A 16,861-nucleotide genomic window follows, 5' to 3' on the forward strand; every position below is an offset into this window, starting at 1 on the left:
TTATTCATCTTCTTTCAAGTGTGTGAAATGCTCTGCGGCTCGCACTGTGTGGCGTAGGGACTATAGCATAAATCTTGAGCAGAAGATACACAAGCTTAAAACTATGAAGCATCTCCCATTTGGTGAGGTCAAAAACATGTAAAAATCCATACTGCCCCTCACATTCAGCTCTTATAAAGCCTGTTCAGAAATTTGAAATTGTTACACTAATGGAGGTTGCTAGTGTTAGCACTATTACCTGCATTTGTCAATGCACTTGTGCTGCTCCAGTTATTTCAAAGCCCATACCTCCCCCAGAACATCAGAAAAGGCTGTGGTTGCCGATATTGAGGAGCTCTTCTGCCCCTCTTAAGGTTCAGTTTGGTCCACTGTCCAGCACTGCCACTACCACCACCACCACCACTTCCACTGATGGAGACAGGAAGTAAACAGTCCGACGATGTCGACATCAGCCTTTCTGATGTCTCTCTTCGGACTGTGTCAATCTTCTCACCATACAATTGAGCCTCCAGCCATAACAGACTCCCCTCCCCAGCATAAAGTCAAGGTGAAAGTGTTACCCCCATGTATGTATGCATGTATGTATGTATGTATGTATGTATGTATGTATGTATTAACCATGGACCTAGAAACGATGAAGAGGCTTTGTTTTGCTGTAGCCCTCAGTGGTACACAAACCCACAACAGGCCAGAGCAGTCCACCCACTCCACCGCCGCCCCACACCGAGCCCAGGGTTATTGTGCGGTGCGGCCCCCATTGGACCCCCCAGGAACGTCTCGTACCAGACAAGTGTGACCCCATATGTGTGCATGGTTGAATAATTATGGTGTACGCATACATGGAGGAAACTGTTTGCGCAGCAATCTCCAACACAGTGTAACTGAGGTGGAATAAGGGGAACCAGCCTGCGTTTGCTGAGGTAGATGGAAAACCGCCTGAAAAGCCATCCACAGGCTGGCTGACACACTGGACCTTGACACTAATCTGCCAGGCAGATTCATGCCGGGGACCAGAATGCCTTCCTGCTCAGGAAGCAGCGTGTTAGACAGCACGGCTAGCCGGGCAGGCGTTACCCCATGATAGATGGCTCCAAAAGTGCAGTGGAACATTAATGGTTTCAGGACACATGTGGAGGAAATGAAACTCCTAGCGCAGGAAAGCCGTTTGTGTTTGAAGGAAACACATTTTAAAGTGGATGGTGCCCCTGTACTATGTGGCTATATGCTATCGCGTGGATGACCTGATTGGGGAAAGGGCCAAGGGAGGGGTCTTTGTGTTTGTCAATAACATGTACCAGTCCTCTGCACTCCCCCGGCTACTGAGCTGCAGTTTAAATTTGTTTGTGCCAAAGGATTACTATTTTCTCAATTGTATTTACCTGTGCAACATGTGATAGACTGTGAGACTCTCACAGATCTTATAGAACAACTCCCCCGACAATTTCTCCTGTGGGAGACTTCAATGCCCAAAATGTATTGTGGGGCTCAACCTCCACTTCCCCTCAGGGTCGGGTTTTAGAGAGCCTCGTGATGTCTCATGAGCTGTGCATCCTCAGCACAGGCTCTCCCACCCATTCTTATGCTAGTACTAGGTCATTCTCAGCCATCAACCTCTCTTGCTTCTCTCAAGCCCTTGAGGACTCCATTTAGTGGGAAGTCACTGATGACCTTCATTCCAATGACCATTTAACCACTCTGCATTCACCTACTGGATGGAGCTCTCACTGAAAGGATGCTGCCACAATGAATGATCAGCAGAGCCAGCTGGATGCTGTTCAGCCAGTTGGCTGTGTTTGAATGCTATGACAGCATCCAGGAGTGAGTGGACCACATCAAATGAGTAATCCACCATGCTGCTGGTTTCTCCATTCCAAAGTTCTCAGCTTATCTTAGGAGATAACTTGCCCCTTAGTGGACTGTTAGAGTGCTACTCAGTAATCTGGCTCAGCCGTGAGGCTCTACAACAGATTAAGTGCCACCCAATGGCAGAAAACATCACAGTGTTTCCATTGGTGAGGGCTAAGGCTCAGCGCATCATCAACAAGAGCAAGAAAAGGTCATAGCAAGCGTTCCAGACTCCATCAACAATTATACTTGCCCTACAACAGTATGGGAAGCTATCAGGAGGATTTCCAGTGAAGGCAGTTGGTCACTTATAGCAGTGTTGTTGAATTGGTTTTGTCGACAAACAACACCAGGAGACATCACATAGACAATGGCAGAGAATTTCGCAACAACCACTGCTAGCTAGGATCAAGCATTCCGTTGTTACCATGCCACCATTGAAAGGGCTGAGTTGGGCCTCAGGTCCTACACTGCAGAATCCTACAACTGCCCAGTCTCCATGTGGGAGCTGGATTTGACACTGTCCAACACTCAAGATTCTGTGCCCGGTCATGACCAAATCTGATGCAGCATTCTCTGGAACTTGAAACCAGCGTCAAAAGAAGTCCTTTTAGGATGTTTTAATTCAATATAGCAGACAGATCACTGTCCCAGCTCGTGGTGGACGGCAATTTCCATACGTCTCCCCAAGCCAAGAAAGGACCAAATATGTCCCAGTAGTTACTGAAGCATCACCTTAACGAGCTGTGTAGGAAAGAACTTGGAATGAACGGTTAACCAAGTCTGGTCTGGACGTTAGAGACCAGACAGCTCCTCAGTCGGCCTCAGTGTGCTTCAGGAGATGGTGATTCATTGTCAACAACCTGACCCTGCTAGAGGCAGCTATCCAGCAGGCTTTCCTACGGAAACAGCATTGTGTAGGTATACTCTTTGATATGAGTAAGATGTATGCCACTACTTCATGATACTTTACTCTAGGGCATGTCCACCACTGGGGCTTCCATGGCCATCTCCCCATCTTCATTTGGTCCTTCTTACCTTTCTCGGTAGTGTGTTGTTGACATGCTGTCAAATAGTTTCAAGCGGGAGAATAGTATTCCTCAGGGCAGTGTTTTAAGTGTTGCCCTCTTTGCTATAGTCATAAACAGTATCATGTCTATGGTAAGGAGTCCCATACAATTCTCCTCATTTGTGGACAATTTTGCAGTTTTCTGTTTCCTCCAGTATAGCAACAGCAACTCATCAGTTGCAGCTTGCACTAAAGATGATGATGATGTTTGGTTTGGGGGGTGCTCAACGGCGTGGTTATCAGTGCCCGTACAAATTCCTAACCTTTGCTCAATCCAATCTTGCCACTTGCATGAATGATGATGAAATTATGAGGACAACACAAACATCCAGTCATCTCGAGGCAGGTGAAAATCCCTGACCCTTGCACAAAAGAGGCCGGAGGACTGGGCTGGTTTTACATTTTGTGTAGAGGAGAATGTGTGTGTGTGTGTGTGTGTGTGTGTGTGTGTGTGTGTGTGGGCGCGCGCGCGCCTGTGTGCGTTAATTTTAATCATTTTTATTGTATTTTTAAGTTACTTGAATTGTTTATGTGGAATATCATTCTCCCTTTTAAAGACGTTGTGCGGTATTTTGGACCTCATTTTTTTACTCCAAATGGTCTTGGTTACCACACCTAAAGGACCTGAATCTAAAGTCCCAGAAGGCACTGAACATTTTGAAGCTTCTTAGCCACAGGTCTTGGGGAATGGAAAGGGTGCATCTGCTCATGTTTTATAGGCCTTTTGTGCAAATGCAGCTGGGTGTGGGTCAGCAACACCTGCATACCAGAAGATCACTGACGCTGTATGCCATGAGGGGACCAGCCCCATACCCAGTCTGTGTGTTGAGGCTGGTGAACTGCCATGTGCCATTCAGTGGCTTCTCATGGTGTGTCAGGTTCTTTGCTACTCCCAATTCCTCAGTATATCATACAGGGTCTCATCCAGCTTTGGAATGCCTCTTTATCGCTCATCCAAAGACATTGAGGCCATTTGGAATCTGTGTGAAGTGTGTGCTGGAGTCCCATGGTGCGGGGCACGTACAGGCTGAAATCAATTCAAAAGTAATAGCAGTGTGCATAACTACAATACTAGGAGAAAGGATGATCTTCACTATTCAAGATTAAATCTAACTTTGGCACAGAAAGGGGTGAATTATACTGGCACTAAAGTCTTTGGTCACTTACCAAATAGTATCAAAAGTCTGACAGATAACCAACAAGTATTTAAGAAGAAATTAAAAGAATTTCTGAATGACAACTCCTTCTACTCCATAGAGGAATTTTTAGATATAAATTAAGAAAAAAACAAAACAAAACAAAAATATTAAAAAAATAAAGAAAAACAAAAACACACAAAAAAATAAAGTTGTTATATTAACTTAAGTATGTTGTTAAATTAACCTAATTATGTCTTGTATTGGAAAATTCGACTCGTTCCACATCATTACGAAATATCGTATTCATGATCCATGGAACTAGTATTAATCTAATCTAATCTAATCTGGGGTTTTAACCAGTTGCTACCCTGGTTACTGCAGAGGCCCAGAGTGCAGTGTGGGGGAGGTTGCACTCCTGCATATGTTTTAATACACAATTATCTGATATTTTAAATAAGCACCACAACTCTGTAGCTAGCTGTACTTATGGATGGGTCTAAGCTGAGGGGACTCCGTTGGTTGCTCTGTTGTTTTCCCCAATCAAGTCCTCAGGATTCGATTGCCTCAGGACTCTACTGTCTATGATGTGGAATTATACACGATATTGTGGGCACTGGAGCACGTGAGACATATTTTGAGTGTTAAATTCCATGTCTGATCTGATTCCCTGAGTGCCCTTCACACTCTCCATTGCTTTTACCCAGCAGGATACCATCCTTCAATTACAAAGGGTGGGGAAGGTGGTGTCTTTGTGCTGGGTACCAGGGCACATGGGTATTGCGGGGAATGAAAGAGTGGATGTAGCAGCCAAGGAGGCATGTCATGATCCTCTGTTAGTTCGGTGCGGCATCCCCTTCCATGCCATCGCCTCACTGTTAAAGTACAGGGTTATGCGTCTCTGGTACCGCGCGCCGCTGAATTTGAATCCCTGCCAGACGTCATGGCTGTCGAAGACCCCTAGAGGTCTCTGCACAATCACACCGTAAGCTGTGGCGGCGCGCGCCTCCTGGCCCGCATTTAGAGTGAGGGTGCCACAGTGGAACACGTGGTTGCAGCGGCCAATAGCAGCGTCCCCGATAGCGTACTTAAGCGCCTGCCTCTGGCTCAACCTGTCAGTCTAACCTTGCGTACGTCTCAGGACATATCGCCTCACCTTACACAGTGTATATACTTTCGTGTTTTGTTTACGAGTGGACGTGGTTGTCTAGTTAGGTTTTCTTGACTCTGTTGTTTCATTCTTGTTGTTGTCGTAAGGTCCTTCATTGGTCGTGTCCATCCTCTCCCATTGTGTTGTTCACGGGCCACTCCGCGGGTCGCGCCACGTTTTGCGTCACTTCAACCCCCGCGACCGTTCCGGTCGCCGTTACAACATTTTGGCGATGAGGTAAACGGTGGTCATTGTTGGTATGGAGGTGAAGTTGGTTTGTCTGCTGGAGCAACAGCAGCAGCTCATGCAGCAGCATCAGTTCCAGTTAGACATCTTACAAAAGTCGCTGCAGTTGCTAACAGACAAAGTCGATGCCCGGGACGCATTACCACAACAGCTGCCGAGTCCTCTGGTGTCCAATGCTTTCCCGCATCCGCCGTCGTTTCCACCCTTTAATGATGCTAACGAGGACTGGGAAACCTACTTACATCGGCTGAAACAACATTTCACAGCTTTTCAAGTCACAGGCGACTGCTTACAGCAGTCGTTGTTTTTGTCTTGGGACTCTCTAGACACGTTCTTTCTTCTCCGCAAGTTGGCACCATTGTCCGATCCTGTGGCTCTCTCTTTCCAGGAGATCTGCCTTTTGCTGACAAACTATTATTCCCAATGCTACCATGTGGTCACCTCTCGGCTGGAGTTCCACCAGTACCATAAACAGCCTGGTCAATCGTATCGTTCCTGAGTCACGGGCTTGCAGGGTCTCAGCCATCGATGTGATTTTACGTGCACCAATCAGCAGTGTAAGGCTTTGTATGCGGACTCCCTGATCCGGGATGTGGTGGTTCAGCTGGCTCCCGATCCTGAGATCTGTAATGCGGCGTTGAAACTCGACAACCCCTCCTTGGAAGAGATTCTCCGCATTGCCCACTCCTGTGAAATTGCTCAAGCGGCTAATAAGCACCTTATGGCACAACCACAGGTGGCGGCGATCGCGGTGTCACAGCGGGTTCCACCCTTGCGAAGTTGGTGTGGCCCGAACAAGATGCCAGCACTGTCGGGACTCATCGTTGTCCAACGTCTCTATTGCATCGGTGCCTTTGGTCGCCCCTCGTCGCCAGTCGCGCGGCCCACTTGCATCTTGCCCACAGTGCTTTACTGCACATTCGCAGGCTGATTGTCCCCACCGCTGGAAAACGTGCACGCTGTGTAACAAGGAGGGCTACATCCGATCGGTTTGTCGTAGTTGCTCGACTCTCTCCAGTCCTGCCCCTGCTGGGCCTCCAGATACAGTCCATGCTCTGCAATCGTTCGTCCCACAGGACGACCTGTCGGCGCGGAAGCTTTTCCTCACGGTCCTTATTTTCACTGAGGATGTCAGTTTTCCGGTCCACACTGGGGCCACCGTCTCCCTGATTAATATGGCGACATATACCCGGCTGGGCTCTCCTGCGTTGTCGCCTCCCTCTCGCCGTTTGGTCACCTATGGAGACGGTTCCATTTCCCTTCGTGGGCAGTTCGTCGTCCAGGCGATGTACAAGTGTGTTGTCCGGCTCCTTACCCTTTTTGTCGTCGACCATCTGTCGGCTTTGAATATTTTGGCCTGGATGCATTTCAACTGTTTGGCTTTTCAATTTCTGACGAAGTTAAGGTCATTTCCACGGCCGTTCCCTTTCAGGACTTGGACAATCTGTGCTCCGCTTTTGCGTTGTTGTTTGCTCCGGATCTCGGATGTGCTTCCATCTTTCAGGCGCACATCACCCTATGGCCGGATGCACAGCCTCGCTTTTTCCGGGCCCAGCCCTTTCTGGTGGCCTTATGGCAAGCGGTCAAGCAGGAACTTGATCGGCTCCAGGCCGCTGGCGTGCAGGAGCCTGTAACTTACAGTGCATGGGCGACACCACTGGTGGTCATACGGAAACCCAATGGGTCCCTTCGGCTGTGTTGCGACTTCGGCGCTACAGTGAATGCTCAGTCCCTCGTTGACACTTACCCCATTCCCTGACAGGAAGACCTTCTTGCCAAGCTTGCCGGGGGAGAGTATTTTTCCAAGATCGACCTGGCTGAGGAATAACACCAGTTGTTGCCCTTGGATGCCGAATCTCAGAACATCACGGTTATCAACACGCCTTTTGGATTGTACAAGCACCTTCCCTTTGGTGTCTCTTTGGCACCGGCCATTTTCCAGCGATTCCTGGAGCAGCTTCACAGCCTATCCCTGCCTGTGTGAATTATCTGGATGACATCTTGGTCACCGGGCATTCCCGCCAGGAACATTTGCAAAACCTCAGCGCCTTATTTCACGCTCTGCAGTCTGCTGGTTTACACTGTCGGCTGGACAAGTGTTGTTTTTTTCAACCGGAAGTGGAATACTTAGGCCACTGGCTTAGCAAAGATGGCATTCGCCCTTCGGGTCATAATGTCGCAACCATTGAGGCCCTTCCTCGTCCCAAAGACTTATCTGAACTCCAGGTGTTTTTGGGCAAGGTTACTTATTACTTTAAGTTCTTGCCCCAGGCTGCCTCCGTTGCTCAACCCCTCAATCACTTGCATCGCAAAGGGGTACCTTTTGATTGGACTCCTGCCTGTAACCAGGCTTTTCTCCATTTAAATATGATGCTGATGTCCACCCCTTGTCTTACTCCCTTTTCTTTGAACCGCCCCTTTGTTGTGGCGGCTGATGTGCGTTGGCATATGGCATTGGGGCCGTCCTTGTGCACCAGGATGCCAATGGCTCCGAACAGCCCATCGCTTATGCCTCTAAGACATTGACCCCACCGCAATGGAACAACTCCCAGATTGAAAAGGAGGCTCTGGCGATCGTGTTCGCTGTCTAAAAATTTCACACCTATCTCTTTGGGGCAAAGTTCACCCTCCTGACGGACCATAAACCCTTGGTTACACTTTTCGGACCCCACTCTCACCTTCCAGAGTGGACGGCTCAATGTCTCCAGAGCTGGGCATTGTTTTTACATAATTATGCTTACACCATCCAGTGTAAGCCCACCGCCCACCATGCTAATGCGGACGCTTTGTCACCTCTCCCAGCGGGCCCCAATCCTGCCTTTGACCAACAGGAGATTCTCTGCTTTCATATTGATTCCACCCACCGGGATGCGCTGGACGGTCTGCCTCTTATGGCTGCGCATATTGCTGCGGCTACCCGCTGCGACCCTGTCTGGCGGCAGGTTCTCAACTACGTGGTCCACGGGTGGCCATCCTATGTTACTTGTCGGATGCAGTCCGATTTCAGCCCCTGGCGCCACCTGTCCCACAGTCTCTCCGTGGTCGATGATGTCCTTCTGTTGACCACTGAGTCAGATGCCCATCGGGTGGTCCGGAATTGCGGCTTCGGGTGCTCGGTTTGTTACACCACGGGTGCTGGGGTATGTCCCATATGAAGGTTTTGGCTCGCCGGCATGTGTATTAGCCCGGCATCGATGACGATATTGAGCACCTGGTCCATGAGTGCACTGTCTGTGTGCGTCACCAGGCGAGTCCCCAACAGTCATTTGCGCCCTGGCCTATGCCTCGCCGGCCCTGGGATTGTATCCATATCGATTTTGCTGGCCCGTTTTTGGGGTCCATGTGGTTACTCATCATTGATGCCTACTCCAAATACCCATATGTTGTCCGAATGGCATCCACCACCATGGAGGCTACACTCATGGACCTGGCCAAGGTTCTTGCCATCGAGGGTCTGCCACACACATTGGTCTCCGATAATGGTCCCCTATTCACGGCGTCGTCCTACCACACCTTCTGTCAGGCCAACGGTATCAAACATATCCATAGCCCCCCTTTCCACCCTTCGTCCAATGGCGTGGTGGACAGGCTTGTCCGCACTTTTAAACAACAGTTGACTAAGGCGGTCGACACTTCTCCAACCACTTCAGCCCTCACCCTGTTTTTGAGCACCTATCGCACTACGCCAATTGACGGACGCAGTCCGGCAGAGCTCCTTCATGTACGACAGCCATGAACCCTGCTCCTTTTGCTGATGCAATCCTCCTCCTGCCCCCACTCCCGGCCCTCACAGCGGTGTACTCCTGGCACGGCTGTGTGGGCCCACGAGTATGGGCGCAAGGCGGGTTGGACAGCCGCCATGGTCGTTGCGACCCATGTGCGGCATGTGACGTCGGTGCAGACATCAAAAGGGTTGGAGCGCCACCATCATAATCAGCTCCACATGCGTGCCGCCGCGGGACTCGCGCAGCCGCCTCTTTCCCTACCTCCTTGAGGTACCGATGTGGTCCTCGAGTCACTGTCCCTGCTCCCAGTTGCCGTCTCCCCGAGGGCCTGCCGCCAGCCCTCTCCCTCCACCGTCCTGGACTCTGGATCGGCTGTCATGGATACCTTGGGCATCCCTTCCTCCCCGCCAGTAGCGGATGATAAGCCCGGCTCCTCTTCCCACTGCCTCTCACCTCGGCACCATCTGGGGCATTTCCACCCCTACGCACAAGTTTCACGGGGGAGGTATGTGGTACCGTGCGCCTCGGAATTTGAATCCCCGCCAGACGTCATGGACGTCGAAGACCCCTAGAGGTCTCTGCACCATCGTGCCATAAGCTGTGGCGGCTAGCGCCTCCTGCCCCGCATTTAGAGTGAGGGCGCCACAGTGGATCACGTGGTTACAGTGGCGTCCTCGATAGCGTACTTAAGTGCCTGCCTCTCGCTCAGCCTGCCAGTCTAACCTTGTGTTCATCTCAGGACATATCGCCTCACCTTAGACAGCGTATATACTTTCATGTTTTGTTTACGAGTGGACGTGGTTGTCTAGTTAGGTTTTCTTGACTCTGTTATTTCGTACTTGTTGTTGTCGTAAGATCCTTTGTTGGTCGTGTCTGTCCTCTCCTGTTGTGTTGTTGTTCACGGGCCGCTCCGCGGGTCCTGCCGCGTTTTGCGTCACTTCAACCCTGCGACTGTTCCGGTCGCCGTTACAACAGCATCAATGGAAGGATGAGTGGCTGGAAGTGACAGACAGCAAGCTCCAGCTAGTAAAGTCCTCAACATGGCTGTGGTGTACCTCATTCCAGCCACATAGAAGGGACGAGTTCCCCCTTCCTCGTCTTCACATAGGCCACAACACTATGGCACATGGCTTCTTGCTCCATCGAGAGGGCCCTCTAATGTGTGTACAGATCACTGTGCACCACATTTGATTAGATTGCATTTTATTTTCGGACCAGAGGGCAGCAACAGACTTGCCCTCTATTTTAAGTGACTTTGAAATGGATGTGGTTAGGGTTTTAAAGTTTTGGGAATTGTTCAACATGTGTCCTAAGATTTTAGGGAGAGGCAGATAATATGTTGATATGGTAACTGGCTCATCCATAATTTTTGTAAGTGGGTCAGCTGGTCACATTTCTGTGGACCATTGTTTTAGCACTTCTGTCATTTTTCTTATGTTTTAATCCCTGGTATAGTACATTTCACCCTTTCTCCAAAATCTTAGGATGTGCGAGACAGAGTGATTGTGTGGTTAAACACGAGTGAGGTGGGAGTGAGTGCGTGAGTGCCGTTTTGCAGGTTTCGTCCTCACTGTGTGCAACAATTTTAGCTATTTTATCCACAATCATTTCTTTTAATATATGTAAGGGCACTGATAACCATGCCGTTGAGTGCCCATAAACTCGAAATGCACGCACGCCCACACACATGTGTTTGGTGGAAGTGGGGCACTGGGTAGGTCAAAAGTAGATGGATGAGGCCTGCAGCTGAGTGTGCTCCTGTGGGTCTGATTGTGATGCGATTCAAAGGTAATAATGATATAATTGAGTTCACAGAAGAACATTCAGTAGGACAACAGATTAGTTATTGCAGATGTTGCAAATCTAAATTGCTAGAAACTAGAATATGCTATTGAGGAAAAAGAAGTTGTCTTTGATAACTTCTGAGACTCAAGATTAGCTGAGGTGGCAGAATATACTGGGCTCATATATATTACTTTTTATTTAAAGACAATGAATTGCAGAATCTTAGGTTGTGGAGATAGATTAGTGGAATTTAAAAAGGCATTAAGTAAGATAAAATGGGATGTAATAGGGTTATCAGAGAGAAAAACAACCAGAACTAAAATCAGGCCGTGTGTTTTATTTTAGAGGAACAGGGCAGGAAGTGAATCCAGGTGTACGCTGCATTGTAAACATGAAAATTAAAGAATTATAGGTATGGAAGGAATCACACATTAAATAGCAACACTGGTTAAAAAGTATTCCATGGAAATCAGTCAAATCTATGTAACGTCATGATCGCATCCTGATGAGAAGAAATAATACCTTTGCAAAAAGTTACAGAAGCTTGTAAAAGACAACAATGTGGACAGTTTTAATGAGAAAGTAGGACAAAAACTAAAAACTAGACTTTGGATATGCTTCCAGAATTTGCAGAAAAAAACAAGGTATTTTTCTTTATCATATTCGTCCAGAATTAAACAAATAGAAAATTGACTTGGCAAGAATGAAATAGAAATAAAAGAGAAACTTAGTAAATTTGATCAAATAATAAAGAAAATAAATTATAGAGGATGTGACAGTCCTAAACCACTTTTGAACTGCAAGTGACGACAGGCTTGTAAGATATTGAGTAATAATAGATACAGCATGAAAGAAACAGACTCACCAGGCAGTAAGAATTTATCTAAAAATAGTGAGGTATACCAGATTAAATGACAAATTCATCTTTGAAAATGAAAGTTATGCAAAAATAGAGGACAAGTGCAATTATTTAACAGAAAGTACTTATATAAACAGCCAAACAAAATTCAGAAATGAAGAAAGCAAAATATACAGAAAATTTTAAAATAGGACAAAGCAATTATTTTATAGAAAATGAGAGTTTCAGACAACTGATAATAGAAACATGATATAATATGCTGAATTAAACAAAATTATTCAAGAGAATGTAAAAACAATAATAATATGAATAAAACAAAATAAACTTTTGTTGTATAGATGCCACATTGCATCAGTTGGGATAGCCAATGGCACAGTAACTTGTAAAAGTATTTGAAGATTTCATTAAATGTATAGTTAAAGATATGACTTAGAAACACAATAATGCTGTTGTCGAAGTAATGCCACATGAAGCATATGAAGGCATTCAAGATATGAAGAACAAGAAGGCACCGGAAGGTGGTGATGTTTTATTACAAATGATTAAATATGGATAAGAATAATACAAAATTAACTAGTGAAACTATTTACAGGATAGTTCTGAAATAAGATAATGCCAAAAAACTTGAGCAATGCTGTAGTTGCTGTATTTCATTAAAAAGTAGACAAAAACTGTAGACCTATCATTCTCCTATCTGCAAGATATATACAGGCTATTCACCAACTTTATCACCAATAGCATAAAAAATAATTTTAATCAAGCAAAGAAACGAGCTGGCTTTATAAATGGATACAGGACAATGAGCAGTTTGCAGGTTGACAGAATTATAGGATGGAGTAAGAACATAAGTTTTCACTTTGTCTAGGAATTGAGTTTGGAGAAGAGCTTGAGTCAACCTATTTTAATTTACTGAAGCAAGTACACAGTGAAGCCAAACTACACCAACAGAATTCTGGAAGTTTTTAGGATTATTTTCTGAGTATTTTAGTGTAAGGAACCCCATGGTCTCCTCTCCAAGCCATTAATTTGTTACACTTAGTACAAATATTTAACAAAATTAGTATCTTTTCTTACTTTTAAATATTTAGCCATTGAAATCGGTGAAATAGAAGAGGAAGAATGAAAAGCTAGATGGTGAAGTATAATATGAAAGCTTTCTGGTGAGATAAAGAAATCAAATTTGGTTAGGTTTTTAAGGTAATGTTGCCACTAATCATACTATGAGTAAAAAATTGAAGTAACCCTTTTCATTTTGTTTATTTTTATTTTTTAAATTTTAGCTTGGGGATTTCTTGTACAAAATTCAATATTGTCTTCTGATATTTTTTATTTCACCAGGGTTTTCCAGAACGTTTGTGTACTGAGTTGGCACATAGAACGCCAAGCAGTATGCGTTTGAAGGTCATCCATGGTGGTAGAAGTCGACGTATTAGTTCCTGGATTGGAGGGTCAATTGTTGCTTCTTTGGGAACTTTCCAGCAAATGTGGATCTCAGCACAGGAATATGAAGATGCTGGAAAAAATGTGGTTGAGAAGAAATGCCCATGAATTTCCAAGAACTGTTGGTAAAGAAGTTCAATGCCGCATGCAAATGTCACATGATCAAGGAGAAACAAGACCTTGATTTACGTAATTGTTATATTAAGTACGTGATTTACTTAAAAGGCGAAAAGAAACAGTATCATTCTGTGTGCAAATATTTGTGTGTGTGTGTGTGTGTGTGTGTGTGTGTGTGTGTGTGTGTGTGTGTTTTTGACACATTTTGGTTGTGTTATTTGTAGGTTGCTATGTACCTTGTTGCACTGTCGACAACAGCTGTTACATTTGTAGGCACTTCACTTCAGTGTGACATTTTAAATGTATATCTGAGTGCATTTTGTATGTGACAAGGGACAGCAACCTATTGCATTTTCAGACTGATAAGTGATCTTTTACACCCTAATACTCATGCAAGTTTCCTCATCTATTTGCAATAAACTAGTCTCATTATGGCATTTTTTCTTGAAATGCAACTGACATATAGACAGAAATATTCCTTACTTAGACCTACGAAACATATAAAGGTCCAATGACTGCAGAAAAAAGAATTACTGTAACCCAACAACACAAACATGTTGCATATGGGACAATGAGCAACAGAGCACCCAGATATACAAAAGATATACAAACCGAACTCAGTACAGTTAGAGAAAGCAATCATCAGTATTGCATTTGCTAGACACAAAATAGTGTTTAACACTTGCAAAACCTGGTACATGGACCAAACATGGAATATAATAATGCATACTGCCTGTATAAAAGAAACAGGTTATCCATTCACAGTGTAGTAGCTCACTTGAGTTATTGCAGGCAATAAAATTGATTTATTTGAGAAATTCTAAATTTTCACGAAAACTTTTGCATTATTTAATGTGTTTTCCAGTGAAAGAATATTTTGTGTGTAGTGTCACTTGTCAAGGTAACAAAAATTTTAAATGTCCCTTACATAATTCAGGTAATATAGTGTTGATTTGTAAACCCTGGCTAACTCTGTATTGGATTGTATACAAACAGTTGATTATGTGTTGTAGTCTCAATGCCCCATGATAGTTTATATGCCTATTATGAGTAATTACAAAGAAGCAATGTCCATATGTAGCTCAAAATAGTTGGTTTAAGTTATAATAGTTTGACACGTTGATTCTGTGAGAAAGCAGACATTCCATACCTAAAAAGTTAGGTAGTGTGATGAAATTGTGAAACAGTAATTACAGCAAGAATACTGCTCCAGAGGATTGCAGTGCCTAAGTGGATTGTGTTTAGTTAATTAGTAACTAGTGACTGAAACAGTTAACTCTTTTAATTTATTGTAATAGCTGCTTAAACTGTTGAGCAGCATCAAATAAAAACAAGCCCTTGTGAATTTCAGTATTAAGTGTGGTTGTTGTTTTTTATTTTTTTTTAACATGTCCTCAGTTCAGCATTTACTAGAAACACATTCATATACAGCAGCACAGATTTATGAATGTATTTAGTTCTTGCAGAGCTATTCATATGTAAAAAGAAGGGTAGGTATTTAATTGCATTCATTTTCTCTTATTGTGGCCAAATGTACAGATGATTGTACATTGTTTACATTACAACAATCGAAAAATTTTGGAAGAAATTCTTATTCATACTTTTGGTCCTGAGCCATAACAAGTGAACCTATAACAAAAAACGTTGGCCGAAAGTGCACATTTTGTGACAGTCTTTTTGTTGTGTCTATCTATCTGTGACTCAACATCTCCATTATATGGTGTTTCGCAACTGTCCTTTTCATAATATTGTTACATTCATAAAGTAATTTACTGATAACTTTGTCGTTAAAAATACACATCCTTAATTTTCCAGAATCCAACTTTATTCTATTACAGAAATTAATATAATAATGAAGCATACAGTTTATTTTATGTACAATGACCTCTTTTAGAATAAAATTTTTTGTTTTGTTTCATACATTTTAAAACATGGTAATTTGTGAAGGGCTCCTTCACATTCATTACACTAGTAGCTTGTGTTTCTGTGTCACGCTTTTACAGTTAATGTCTTGCCTCTCTGAGAGCACGTTATGAATTGTTTATGTTTCTCTCTCTTCCTTCGTTCTCTCTCAGTCTTTTTAAGGAAATGGTTTCTGGTTGATAACCTGGAGAATCCTTAAGCTTTGAAGCTTGGTTTGAGAGCTCAGCTTTCTGCAAGAGCTCAACAGATGCTTGCCACATACTATGTTGTTGTTTTGATTTTTTAGGAGGAAAATACCTATGTCACTTAAAAAAAAAAAGGTAGTCACGAGATAATTCACAAGCAATTTCATCAGTCAAACCACACCTCATTGATGCAACTGAGCTGGCATAGCAGAAACGTACTGCTGTGAAGACACACAAAAAGAGAGGCAAATAGAGGCAAGTCATACTTTTTCAGCATGCCTGCACTATGTAGTAGTAACAGAAATGAGCCAAGGGGTGCAGTGAGAGAGAACGCCTATAAAATCATGGGCATCAGACTGTTGAGCAAGCTGGCAGCACCCGTAGTTTTATGGGTGTCAGCTACAAATTTTCCTGAAGATTTGTTTCCACATTGCCACAGAGTTACTGTATCCCACGCAATACTGCCTTCATAATAAGTATGGAAAAGAAGGTAACTCGTCACTTAACTAGTGTACCTTTATGTGTCAGTTATTTTGAGTAATGTAGACTATTATAGTAATAACATTCAGTAGCTAGGCATTTATAGTGCGTACATAAACAACAGTGTTGTAATACACACAAATACTGCCATTTTTGCTTTCCTCATATTTACTATTTGAAAGGAGGAAAAAAAAGTGTGTGTTTCCTTTTTCACAACTCAACATTACTTGGACAATCATTGTTGAGTTGTGAAGAAGATGATAGTGATAAATAATCTCGGAATTTTGCTAGAGTAAGTACTGCTTTTGGTTACAAAGTAATTAAATTTTGCCTCTGCTGCATGCCATTTCTATGATGTGTTTGTGATTCATATTCTAAGATGTATTTTCAGAGTCATGGCACCAGAATCATTCAGTCTGAATAATAATTTTGCAGGGAGAACAACTTAGTTTAAAGCAAGTCAAGTAGGAGGGGGGAGAATTTCACAGGAACACATTTCATTGCATATTTAAGCAAATCCATCTTAATCATTCCTTTGTTAACATTCTCTTTCATATTTTGCTGGTAGCAGCTGTTTGTTGGTCTGCCTTAGTAAAATGGGGCACAACAAGAAGAAATTCATGTGCACTTGGTGTATTTCCAATACACTTGGTGTATTCCCAATACACTTGGTTTTGTCTGTTTTTATATACCATAAAGATATATTCACGAAATCATTGCTTAAAAAGGATTTTCTGTGGACTTGAGTTTTCTTTGCTGTCCTACAATCTTGATTTGCTGCTCACAAAGTTTAGGAAAATATATTGTAAGAAAGATAGTACATATCTAAATATTATTAAACCAAACTTGTCTTTATTTGCTGAGGCACTGTGGCAGACTTGGATATGTTTTCTCAAATATA

At 43.9% G+C, this 16,861-nt stretch overlaps 1 protein-coding gene across 1 annotated transcript in view; it reads left to right on the forward strand.

The window, feature by feature from the left end:
- LOC126248791 (actin-like protein 6A) overlaps positions 1-14,746 on the forward strand; it is a 93,419-nt gene extending 78,673 nt beyond the window's left edge. The window contains exon 4 of the mRNA XM_049950175.1: positions 13,154-14,746. Within this exon, the coding sequence (XP_049806132.1) occupies positions 13,154-13,363 (210 nt within the window). The 3' untranslated portion in view covers positions 13,364-14,746. The remainder of the gene's footprint in view (positions 1-13,153) is intronic.
- The last annotated feature ends 2,115 nt before the right edge of the window (positions 14,747-16,861 follow it).

This window comes from Schistocerca nitens, chromosome 3, assembly GCF_023898315.1.
Source record: "Schistocerca nitens isolate TAMUIC-IGC-003100 chromosome 3, iqSchNite1.1, whole genome shotgun sequence".
NCBI classification, from domain to species: Eukaryota; Metazoa; Arthropoda; class Insecta; order Orthoptera; family Acrididae; genus Schistocerca; species Schistocerca nitens.